This window comes from Anser cygnoides, chromosome 7 (genome assembly GCF_040182565.1).
Source record: "Anser cygnoides isolate HZ-2024a breed goose chromosome 7, Taihu_goose_T2T_genome, whole genome shotgun sequence".
In the NCBI taxonomy this organism is placed as follows: domain Eukaryota; kingdom Metazoa; phylum Chordata; class Aves; order Anseriformes; family Anatidae; genus Anser; species Anser cygnoides.
The window spans coordinates 12,784,208-12,796,982 of record NC_089879.1 but is presented as its reverse complement, the minus strand read 5'-3'; the positions used below and the strand labels follow the sequence as shown (position 1 = coordinate 12,796,982).

General features: G+C 36.0%; 2 protein-coding genes across 7 annotated transcripts in view; one reads left to right on the top strand and one right to left on the bottom strand.

Moving 5' to 3' along the window:
- The window catches only part of GSTO1 (glutathione S-transferase omega 1), a 59,210-nt gene that overhangs the window by 13,542 nt on the left and 32,893 nt on the right, over positions 1-12,775 (top strand). Inside the window, exon 2 of the mRNA XM_013174522.3 lies at positions 10,743-10,834. The gene's annotated coding sequence lies outside the window, so the exon portion shown is untranslated. The remainder of the gene's footprint in view (positions 1-10,742; positions 10,835-12,775) is intronic.
- Positions 1-12,775, bottom strand: part of CFAP43 (cilia and flagella associated protein 43) — a 44,756-nt gene that overhangs the window by 9,666 nt on the left and 22,315 nt on the right. For 5 of the 6 annotated variants that reach the window (XM_048060360.2, XM_048060361.2, XM_013174514.3 and 2 more), the window contains 12 exons: positions 12,286-12,416; positions 11,372-11,537; positions 10,718-10,828; positions 8,999-9,076; positions 7,488-7,613; positions 6,965-7,069; positions 6,138-6,254; positions 5,106-5,315; positions 3,271-3,477; positions 2,393-2,482; positions 1,528-1,605; positions 640-765 (listed from right to left, as the gene is read on the bottom strand). In XM_048060360.2, the coding sequence (XP_047916317.2) occupies positions 640-765; positions 1,528-1,605; positions 2,393-2,482; positions 3,271-3,477; positions 5,106-5,315; positions 6,138-6,254; positions 6,965-7,069; positions 7,488-7,613; positions 8,999-9,076; positions 10,718-10,828; positions 11,372-11,537; positions 12,286-12,416 (1,545 nt within the window). The remainder of the gene's footprint in view (positions 1-639; positions 766-1,527; positions 1,606-2,392; positions 2,483-3,270; positions 3,478-5,105; positions 5,316-6,137; positions 6,255-6,964; positions 7,070-7,487; positions 7,614-8,998; positions 9,077-10,717; positions 10,829-11,371; positions 11,538-12,285; positions 12,417-12,775) is intronic. The other variant, XM_048060362.2, reaches the window with a different exon arrangement.

The following is a 12,775-nucleotide window of genomic DNA, read 5'->3' as shown; positions in this document are numbered from 1 at the left end:
TCTAAGATTCCATATGTTGCATAATCAAAACAACAGCTACATTCTGGAAGACAGTATTCGTACGACTGTGGCAAAACAGAAGGCATGATTCACATTTCTTTGAATCCATCCTAACAGTATTGTGGGTTGTTCCAGGGACTGAAGCTACTCATTTCCGTCATCAGCTAAGTACTGTATTTGAAAGGCATTAACGATGATTTTGTAAAAGAAAAATCCCTCAGCCAAAAGGTCCCAGAAGTTACATTTTTCGAAGGATAATGCTGCCAGACTATGAAGTTATGTTGTCCAGATACCACTTTAAAAGATAAATGACATTGTATTATTTGTGTATGGCATCAGCTACTCTGGGAATGAAACCTGAAAAAAGTGTTCCAGGAACACTGGTATATTTTGGAATGAAAGTTACCTTTTGTGAGATATCACAAGTTTTGGCATATACTAATTTTTATGAGTAGAGACTGCATTTTTTACTGTCTAAGCTACAACTTATGTAATATGCTGCATGATCTTCATTCTTCATTTGTTCTTCATTTGTTCTATTTGTTAGTATTCATTTTAGAAGTAGATCCTGAGAAAAATTAGAAAGCTTCGGTCATGAGTACTGTGAACAAAGCCACTCCTTTTCTCATTTTAATTTACCCTTCTATGCTTTTCCTTTTCTTCATTCAGCTCCTTCACTTTTTCCTCATATTCTCTGAATAGTTTCATTTCTTGATCATTCCATTCATGTTCAGGCTTGGCTATAAAAGGAGGTGGAGGAATATCCTGCAAGTATTAAAGACAAACATGCTTCAAAAGCAATTTTAAGTCTCCATCAGAATACTAATAAACTACAGTATGTATCAAATTTAATGAAAGGTATTAGAGATAGGTAAGGTCTAAGTCTAAGTAACATATACATTCTATTTCTGTGGCCTGTTGCTTGTACCAGTAGTTTTGTTGTATATATAGGTCCTGTCCTCTTCTACTTGATTACAAAATTTTCTAGTGGATCTTGTAAAATAAGAGTATGTTGTACTCAAACATACTATTGTAAGTACAAGACATGTAATATTTTCCATTACAGAATAAGTGGGGTTCTCATTTTCTGAAACAGATCAGTTCCAGAGAGGGAGTTTGGTCTGCCTTATCCCTTCTCTGTGACACTCACATTGTTTTCTTCCTCTGTTACCGTAACAACTTTATTTGCTGAGTTAAACGAAACACTATTTTTCTGTAAGATCACAGCAATGGGCAATAGAGCCTTTCCCCCATAAAACAGTCATTATACTGGCATTATGTTCCTATAGCACAGGGACTTTGGGATAGGAACAGGTGTTGATGGGTAATTCATATGCAGGCACTAGAATCTTGTAGTCTTGAGTCCACTGTATGATCTTTTAAGGAATTTAACTAGGCATAATGCAATTCTACAATTCTTTGATCTCCTGTTATTACTTAGATTGGAAATATTTGCTAATTGCTATTCATGTTTCCATTAAAAAAACCAACAAGCTACCTAAATGGTATAGCAGAAACACAGCTTACAATTTTCAATATGTCTTCCTTTTGGACTTCCAGCACTCCACCCATCATGTCATTAAGAGCACGTAGTCTTTCATTGTCCTGGGAATGACAAAAACAATATTTTAGGATACAAAAGAAAGGGTAGTAGTTGGAAGTTTTGGGAATGGTAATAGGGCAGTTCACCTCTAGATCACCAATAGGATTCTACTGTGTCAGTAGTAGATTAATGCTTTTTGGTGATGCTTGTGAGATACACTAAAGGTCTAAGATTTTTTTTTTTTTTCTGATAGACAAATGGTCATATACGAAATAAGTTACTAAAACTGCAATTTTGGCAGTTTTGGAAACAGTACATAGACTACACCTGACCAGTTTGCAGGCTAGGATGAATGAAGTTGTATGTCTAATGGATGCAGGTGGAATGTCTTACTGTGCATCTCTTTTGGGGCCAGAACCATTTTAGGCTTTTCACAGACATATTTAAAAGCCAGAGGAAAGCACTGTGATCTAGTCCGATCCCTGAAGAGCAGAGGTCAGAGAAACTCAACGAACAAGCTTGTATCAAGCCCAAAGCTCTTGACTGAGCAGCAGCATATATTTACAGAAGTATCTAGTCCCCAGTCTCCCAATATTGTGTTTTAAATTGCTACAAAGCAAATTTTTAATAACTGGGAGTGTAACACCAAATCTTTTCTCCCCCTCAGCTGCTCTATATAGATATAAGTGTAAATGATAATAAGAGGGAAAAGGCACACTTTGTCATTACTTAGCATTTTTACATTTATTCTCCCATACTACTTTACTGGAATATTCCAGTGCAGTATTAACTAAATAGCCAGATCAGGAACAATGGCCTGTTCAGTAAAAAATATACTACTTTAAGTACCAGAGCAGCAAGGCGTCTTTCCATTCCAAGCTTAACCAGCATTTCTGCTTTCTCTCTCTCTTGTGGAGTCAAGTATTTTTCAACTTTAATCTGAAAGAAGGAAATCAGGTTCTTATCAGAATTCTTTTCTCCAAAAATGATCACACATGGATTAAGAAAATTTGGAAAGATGGAGTAATACTAATTTTTATTTATTTATTTATTTATTTATTTAATATCTGCTCTATGGTGATATACCTCAAGAAAAAAAAAAATTGTTCTTTAGAACAGCTGCAAAAACTATATTGAAAAAAAATGCTAAAATATGCACTACCATCCTTTTTGCTGATGTTAGTCATAGTTTGAGCGTGTCTTTGGGTTTTCTGACAGTAGAATAACAGACTGGTGGGAGAGAAGTCAGAAGAGGGAAAAGACTGACTTAACAAGCAGGTGAAATAAATTAATATTTTTTTTTTTAATCAAAAGTACAGTGTTTATATATTATCAATTTGATTTAGAAGTACAGTACTAATTATGCTTAAGTGCCTAGATTCTTAGTTTCTGGTGCTCAGAAACTGAAGAAAAAAACAGAGAAACCCTCACCTATTGAAGTGATTCCCTGCAAGCCTGTTTTGAATCTTATCAGGAACAGGGGTAAATTCAACATAATTTATGGACAATTAAAAACGTTTTAACAGTATTTTGTTCATTTCAGAGAGACTTATTAAGAGTTTTCTACCTAAAAAAATGAAGGGAAGCAAAAGAGCCAGACAGATAATTTTACGTACACACCCGCACCTGTTTTAAGGCTTTTCAATACTGACACAATGGCTAGATATGAGAAGAATTAGAGAACTGTATTTGTGTGGGTGAAAGAGAAAGATTTCTTTTTCAGACACCTCTGAATCCTGAACAGTGAGTACTTGCTCTGGTATCTCATCATCTGTAAGACCTGGCTCCCACACTTCCGCTTGGAGGTCAAGTTGAGCCAAGATTTCTTGGATCCTCAGGTTTCTTTCTTTCACTCTTGCTATCTCCTGCTCCTTTTGTCGTGCAACTATGTCAAATTCCTCATTAAAAGCAGTTTTCACTTTGTAAATGATGTCCTGAAATACCAAAAAAGGAAATAGCAATGCTCCACAGGTCCCATCCATCAATAATTATATACTACTCCTCAATTCTTTGGCGTCATAGATGTGTGTATTTGCATGTGTGACAGGCAGAGAAACTGGTAAACCCCTCTGTTATAAGGGCAGAGTTCAAGGTTTGTTAAGTGGGCAAATTACCTTTTTTCTTTCTCCATTTGAAGATTCTGAAAGAAACATACTGTTACCAAAGCTGGATTAAAAATTAGGCTACTTATACTTGCTATTTTTTGCAGTCTTTGGCTGAAGGAAGGTGGTGCTTCAAATTAAAAAACACATGACCTGTGATTGTAGAGACTGTAAAACACAAGTGCAGGAGGGTAATGTTAAGGACATACTTTCCTGATTTTTAAGTGATGTAGCCTGCGATTTTGATATGCTCTGAGGTGATTTTCTGTCTGGCATGTAAAGTAAATGATTTTAAAAAGCATATATCCCTAGTGGATACATTCTTCCTTTTTAGCCTAAATAATTGTTCTCAACAAAGAAAAGTACAATATTAAGAGAGAAAACTACGTCTCTCCTACTGCATCACTTTACTAAAAAAAAAAAAAAAAGGTGAAAAGAATTTCGGTTCTACCATTAAGCTTCATATTTTGAGTTGCTTAGATGTTTATGATTTATATTACAATAAGTATTTCTGTCCATGATTATTTCATTGATTTCTAATAAAGTAATTAGGTAGGATGTAACACAGCAGGATGACAGACCAAGTACAATATTGCCGGGAGAAAAAAGGCTGTTCTCAATGTCTAGCTAGCCATCTAGCTCTGACCAAGCTCACTGCCTGGGCCAAGAAATCTAAGTGCCTCTACAGTTAGAGAGACAATATGCATCCTTAAAGCCACGCAGCAGAAAGATCTTGTTACATTCGAGCTTGCATTTAAAGGTGTTCCTTGTGTTTCTTCCCCATCTACTTAAAACACCAATATATCTACTAGATTTCATGTATTACAATGCATGATCATTTATCTCTGCTACTGTACACAGCCTTAAGGAGCTCTAAAGAGGCAATGCTTGATAGTAATTTAACCACTTCTACCTACCTTTGTAGGTCATCTTCACAGGAAGCCTTTTTTATATCATGTTTATTAATACACTGGCTAGGGTACGAGAAGTAAGAGAGTCTGATAGTACTGAATAATAAATAACAGAAATACTGACGGATCTAAATGAAGGGATGGTGAGATTGGAAAGAAAGGAAATGGTATGGGTATCCAGCCTGTCTTTCATTCAGCAGCAAATAATAGGGAAAGAGGTCATATTTTCACTGGGCAAGGTGAAATGCACAAACTAGCTTTGTCTATACAAACTCAAACTAAAGCACAAGTGGGCAAATAAAAACATCCTCAAATTGGGTATCCATCTTCATATAGATGTTTTTCCTACAGACTTCAGCTGGCAAGACCACGTGGTGTTCTACAACACCATGTGCATTTATCAGCTTTCAGTGCAGTAACTCAGAGACCTGTGCAACTCTCCATTGTGCAGTGAAAGTCTGCCCAGAAGCTGACAGTTGCTGTGACTGCTGTGAGAACCAACAGACATGACAGTGTCACTGCAGTAATACAAATTTAAGAAGTAGTCACCTTCAGTAATACTATTTGATTGACTTTCTGCTCCCTAGTGTGCAAGTCCAATTGGTGGTAAAGCACAGACGTGTCTCCACCATACTGAGAACTCAGACTTCCAACCAGGCAGCAAGATGGGCTATCACCAGCCATTACTTCTTCCGCTTTCTCTCCTTCTTCTGTGGATAATACAGTCTCAGACTCAGTCTCAAGATTTTTTTTCTGAACCTGAATATCACAAACATGATAACTGTATTAATTTTGTAAACAGTCCAGTGGCACATGCATGAAAAAGTACTAGAGGTTCTATTCAGCAATTAAGTCTTGCCCAGCAATAAAAATAATACAAGTCAATACATGATCATATCTGGAACATTGGGTCCAGTTTTGAGTTCCCCAGCACAAAGACATGCTGGAGCAAATTCAGCGAAGAGCTACTAATACACTTAAGAATACGAAGCTTCTAAAATATGAGGAGAAGCTGAGAGATCTAGGATTGTTTAGCCTCAATAAGAGAAGACCTGGGGGGAATCTTACTGATATGTATAAAAACGTGATGGTGGGAGTTAAAACAACAGAGCCAGACTCTTCTCAGTGGTATCCAGGGATAGGATGACAGGAAATGTGTATACATCAAAATACAGAAAACCCAGTTTAAACATAAGAAAACAGTTCTAAAGCGAGGGTTGTCAAATACTGGAACAAGGTGCTAATAGAGGTTACAGAAACCCATCCATGGAAATATTCCAAACCTAAATGGATATGGCCCTGAGAAAACTGCTGTAGCTGACACTGCTTTGAGCAGGAGGGTTGGACAAGACTTCCAGAGGGTTCTTTCAACCTCAGCTATTCTGTGATTCTGTAATACTGATATATTTGTTCTGAGTAAAAACACATTTCATCTTTGCTTATCTTTTTATTTTTATTTGGACAATTTCTGCAGCAAGAAAACTGAGCTCAGAAATGTATCTCTGTAAAGAAGGATTAAGATGCCTGTTCAGAACATCCTGATCTAAAATGCCTTTCTGCATTACTTCAAAGAGATTGTACCTCAGGATCAGCTGCCTCAATCTTCCTTAATTGGAGAACTTTCTCCAAAGTTGCCAACTCTTCTTCATTAAGTTCTTTCAGAGGATAATTCTTCACTTCACAAGCTATATGGAAACACTGCTCAAAAACAAAAACAGAGTAAAAAGGTCTTCATAAAGCATTTATCAATTAATTTGTTCTATACGTAAATGTTAAACAGTTACAATGACTTAAAATCCGGAATAAAATTGAGGAGCAAATAATATAGCAATATAGTAAAAAATAAGACAAAAAGCACTTGCCTTTTTGGTAGTGAAAATGGTTGATTTGATATTTTTTTTCTTACTTCCTTTTAACAATCAGTGGATATAGCCTCTTTGTCCAGGGAATTCTACCAGAACTAGATTTTTGTAAAAAGACTTGGTCTTTCACCACCCTTGAGATAATCCAGTAGCACCAGTTAGACTAATGTCCCTCTCTTTGATATAGGCAAAATCAGTGTTAAATTTGGCCTTTATCTTTTGTAAAGTAGAAGTCGTACTGATGGCACAGAGAAAAATAATATTTACCACTACTTTAGGAAAAATGCATAAGGATATTCTCTGAGATCAAGGAATTAAGGAGTTGCATATTTGCTTATCAGCATTCTTACTCAACTTAGAAGGTAAAATTAGCCAGGGTCAGAGAAAATGAACAAAATGAAAAAATTGCATGAGCCCTGGGAAGAAGTAAGTCCTTTCCCATATTATATGTAAATCAGAAATGTGTTATACATCTATTTATTTTGTCCCTGTACCTAAAGGAATCAAAAAACTACTAGAGAAAATGTGGTAGAAAGCAGAGGTTACCTTAACTGTACGCCCTCTTACAGACATGGAGTCCCAGCACTCATGTTTGATGACATTCTGCAAGTAGGAGTTGGCTAAAGTCTCCATCTCGATCTTTTCCCTCACCTTTCAAGGTACATAAAATAAAATAAGATGAAGTGCATAACAGGCAGTTTCTATTGACTTACTGAAATAAAACTAACAGATTAAAAGAATTACTAATATTTAATTATATTGTACTTTCAGAGCTACCTTCTCCAAAACCCTGTATCACATGATATTGAAAGGAATAATTTTATATGAGAGAAAAAGAATCACAGAACTTCAGCATACTGTCGGAGTTATAGTTTCTGGCATAATTCATATTCCAATTAGCAGTATCTGCATAAACTGTTTCACCTCCTTCAAAGAGTGATTTAATTATTTTTTTCCTGCTTCTCAGCAGTGAACAGCAATTTTGAGACCATCCTATTTGCTCTTCAATCATTCTTTTTCATTTTCACTGCCAATTTTAAAACATCCCCCCACCACCATTCTGTCATACCCTGGCTACTTCTTGTTCAGCCTCTGCTTGCACTCTTTCTTGTTCTTCTGTATCCAGGTTGAACTCCTGTTGCTCCAATTTCTCGATGTCTGGCACCTGTTCATTTTCATGCAGCATTTTCTGAATCTTATTTTTAATTAAGAAACAAAAATTAATCGAATGTGAATGGATAAGATGCTACTTTCAACACCGCAGAATTTGATACCAGATAAAATGAATTTAATCGCCTTCACTTTTAACTGTTTCATGGTATTGGGTAGAATGGGCTGCATGCAGCTAGTGACAGAGTACTACATGAACATATTTAATCTTTCTCTTATAGCTGATTGGGATGTAGTATATGAAGTTCTGTATACTTTCTAAGAATCTGTAATAAACAATTCTTTACTCTCAGGTTCTGAGCACTGACATTATCACTTTTATTAAGTTATCTATCTCAATACAGTTCAACAAAGGGAAGTGCAAAATCCTGCACCAGGGGAAGAACGACCTCATGCACCAGTACATGCTGGGTGCTAAGCAGCTTTCCAGAAAAGCACCTCAGGGTCCTGGTGGAGATGAAGCTGAACACGAACCAACAATGCGCCCTTGCAGCAAAGAAGGCTAATAGTATACTGGGCTGCAATAAAAGGAGTGCTGCTGGCAGGCTGAGGTGATACTTCATCTCTGCTCAGCACTGGTGGGGCCACATTTGGAGTACCAGTGTCTTGTTCTGGGACTCCCAGTACAAATGAGATACAGACATACTGGAGATAGTCCAACAGAAGCCTAAGATGATGATTAATGGACTGGAGCATTTCTCTCATGTTGAAAAACTGAGACCTGGGATTGTACAATCATAGAATCTAGAGAAAAGAAGTCTCAAGGGCCATGTGGGTGGGGTGGATCTCATCAGTGTATATAAATACCTGAAGAGAGGGTGCAAATATGATAGAGCCAGGCTCTTTTCTGTAGGACTCAGTGACAACACAAGGCAATGGGTGTGAACTGAAACTCAGGAAGTTCTGGACTGAATTTTATTTTATTTATTATTTTACTATGAGGGTGACTGAGCACTGGAACAGGTTGCCAAGAGAGGTCATGGAGTCTCCATCCTTGGAGATATTCAAAACATCTGGACATGGTCCTGGGCAACCTGCTCTAGATGACTGCTTCTTGCAGACAACAATTTTTATGGAAGGAAACACAAAGAAGAAGAGAGGACAGTAATTTCTGTAATAGGAGGATTCTAGGCAAAAACTTTCCTGCTGAGGAGATAGGTTGGTCAAGGAATAAAGTTGGTACAAAATATTTATTTGGAACAAAAGAAACTGAGAACCAGACAGTAGTTCTTGAAAGGTTCAGAGTATAGCACCTGAAGAAGCATGTCTCTTTATTACCCGTCTGCCCAGAGTTTATGACAAAACTCTAAAAGAGCTCTAGAGCTAGTAGCTATAAAGCAAATGCCCCTTTTAAAAAAAAAAAAAAAAAAAAGCTGGCAAGTCAAGCCATTATTCTTGAAAGAAACTCACAGTTTTACGCAGCTTCTTAATTCCCATTTGAAGTTCTTTCTTCTGGTCAGCAAACCTCTCAGTCTCTTCTCTAATGACCTGACATACAACAAATATATTGTTGAAAGACAAAAATAGACAGGAAGAGAAAAAAGACTGAAATAATCCAAAGGAACATTATGTGTACAGAAAACAAAACACCAAAGGAAAATAACTGAAACAGACATAATGCTAATTCAGAAGGATAATTCTCAGAATTGTTCAAGAGAAAAAATTGTACAACCAGGTTACATTGTAAACTGGTTGCACATCAATAGAGCTTAAAAAAAATATTAAAGAAAAAAGCAAGCAAAAGTGAAATGAATTTCAGACACATTGAACTGGGTGAAGCATACTCACAGGATTTGTTAGGTGTCATATATTTCCTTAGATTTTTCATTGGCACTAAGCATTTTTGGTGGGATATTTAAAAAATGAAGTAAACTAATATCTGTTACTGATTTTCAAAGAGTGAAATACTATTCTTTGCTGCTACAGCCTAGCTGTAAAAATTTACAATTGCTTTCCACCTCTGGAATCTTCTTTCTAAAATAAGCTTACAGCTTAAGGTAAGATGATAGCTATTGATTGCATGGAAAGGGAGTATGATTCTGACACTGCATGGACTCCATCCTCTAAAAGTCAGATGCAAATCTCTTAAAATGTTAATAAGCAGTTTAACTCAACCTGGAATCACATTGCTACACTTCGACCTTTTCTTCTTATCGCCTGTACCTAAGATGACACTAATATTCACATGGCAGTTATGTGGATGCACAGTCACATGGATTTGCCAAAAAAAATCCCAATGCAGACAGTCAAAGCATGAGTGCTGGTATGAAAGAAGAAACAGGAATATATGTCTGGGAGAGGGATGGAAAAGATTCCACACTTTCATTGGAAGTATGTCTTAGATTCACTCCATTTACTTGTGAAACTGTATCATAATTTGGAAGGTTATTCCTTAGACACTTTCTGAGATACAAAAAGCAATGCTACTTTGTAAAAGACAATTATTTTGCCATCATTCAACCCCAAAAGCTGGACAAAATACAGTGCTCTGGCTCATGTCAAAAAGAACTTGCTAGAATCTATACATTTACATTTCTGGAAAAAAAAAAAACACTATACCAACCATAACAGGCTCTCAAAGCACTAAGTCCCCTCTCTATGGGCTGTTAGATATTTTATGCATTTTTATATATATTTATATGGTTGCATAACATACTCACCTCAACCTTAACCTGAAATAAACCCCAATAAGTGTTGTTTTTTTTTTTTTTTTTTTTTTTTTTTCAGTTAATGTCATATGGTTGACTATCAATTTAACACTGCTGTAGTTTGTTAACTGTGGCCCTTGAGAAGAAGAAAGCACCTGCTTTGTTTCTTGTACTGGTCTTCTGTGCAACTTTTTGACACATTTAGTAGAAAAATGTCTTCAAAAGTTTCTGTTGGAAGCCAGCTTGTCTGGCAAATTTACTGAGTTTATTCCTTGTGTAGAAGTGGTCCTTTGGTCTTTAGAGCTCGTGTTGTGCTAGGTTCCTGCCCTGTTGTACTTAAAACTTTTGACCTAGCATTTCTAAAAGCCTACATCACAATGCCTTAAAACCGCATTCATTTACAGTATAAAATTTGACACCTCTAATGACTATTGACTCTTGAGAACTTTGGCCTTGGTTTGTACTTATTCTACAAAAATACCTTCTTTATTTTTTGACCTATCCAGGTCATTTCACTGGTACTGTCTGAAGGCAAACTGGTGAAGTTTTCATCTTCTGTCACCTCTACATTAGACGATTGAACTGGTGCCTCCTGAAGGTAAGGACATAAGCATTCATCTTAAGTATTTAGAGGGAATGAAAGAGAACCCGAAATAAAATGTTAAAGATGGACTCAGATGCAATACTACCACCACCAAATTCCAGAGAGTGTTAAAATATTTTTATTCCCTAATGATTCCCCAGGTTTGACCCAGCGAAGCTTTGCTGTTATGCAAAGACTTTTGACTGTAATGGGATGAGTGTACTAACCTCTGTAATCACTGCTTTGCTTGATTTCGACAGAAAAACATATAACTAGTAACTCACAATATTTATCAGTAACATGAAACTGCAAATGACATAACTTCATATGAGGAGAGAAAAAAAAAAGTAAAAATCAAAGATATGTCATCTTCCCATAAACTATTCAATTTCCTTGATAATGCTATTCCACAAATGAATAATTATCATAGTCAACATATGAGGGGTATTCTTCTACTTTCACAAAAGGATTTTTTTTTTGAAGACAGCTCTTATCTATAATCTTAGGATAATGATCAAACTTTTTTTTCCCCCACAAGAAGAAAGAAAATACCTTAGATTTCTTTTCTGGAAGTGATTCCGATGTGGATTCTGGATTGAACTGCCATTCTGCCATACATTTTAACACAGCATTTTCATTTGAAATAGACTTGTGCAGTATAGTAAGAAGAGATTGCCAATGAAAAGCAGCTTCCTTAACTTCAATTTCCTTTATTTTTCTAGTAAATAGAAAGGACACTAATGCATTTTTTTGTGTATTATAAAAAATGAAGTTTTAAATATTCTCTGTAACATTTCTATTAAGTTTTTTAAACATGCCTATTCAGTATTTTTACATATGATTCAATATTGTTTGAATATATCTAGATATGAATATATCTAGAATTAAATGAAGTTTACACAGAATTAGAAATTTGAAAGATGGATTACCCAGATTATAAATGTTGGTCTGAAGATATCTTAATCTCTGCATCAACCTGAACATTTGTTATAACACATAAAAGTTGTAGTTTCAAGTGTCTCTTACTCTTTGTATCTAATAGCTCTCTACAGCCACAGTTAAATTCCCATGAAAAACTGTGATGTCTCCTACTCACTGAGTCGAAATAGTATCTCTCAAATCCCTACTACTCACATAAACCCAAAGAGTCTGTCTCAGGTGGTTTATTTGTAAGTAGCAAGAAGCCCATTATCTGTAATACTTCTCAGAAGATACTCTGCTCTTGATCTGTAACCACACCCAAAGTACAATTCATTCCCTACAAGGCTGGTGGGAAGCTTTTCATGAGCTAGGGAGACCACCTCAACAGATGAAAGGAGTGATTTTATGGCCCAGCTGCATCAAATTCTCCTCCTTACTTTGAGACTAATCAAGGGGAAATCTAGAATCACAAGTAGATGCAAAAATTAGTCTGTCAGGATCCAAAAAGTGACACCATCAATATTGTTCTGCCACTTTACACATACTTCCATTTCAGACACACCAGGGCACCATCAGTTTCGCCATTAACGAGGATGAATTTGCCATCCAGTGAAAATACTGCGGATCTGATTCCCCCTCCTTGATACGAGTGGCAATGCTTTTGAGCAAGTATTTCCTAGAAAAGTCACAGAAATAGTTCAGCAAATATATTTTTCTAACAGACGATGTCTGTAAATTATGCTGCTTTATTTTTAGATAAAGATCTATCCAAAATATCGATATAAAGAATATAAAAGACTAGAGTTCATAGTTTTTGACTACAGATAGGAGCAATTTTCTAGTACACAGATTTTGTAGGAGATAGAGAAGTAAAATTATCTACCCAAAGATTTACTGGAAAAGAAAGTAAGTAGTATAATGTGATCACATTCACGTTCATTATAAAAAGAATTGTACTGTATAATGCTATGTCAATTCACGTTTAACAAAAATTTTTCTGGAACATCTTATATTTAAGTGAATAAAAGCTTACAG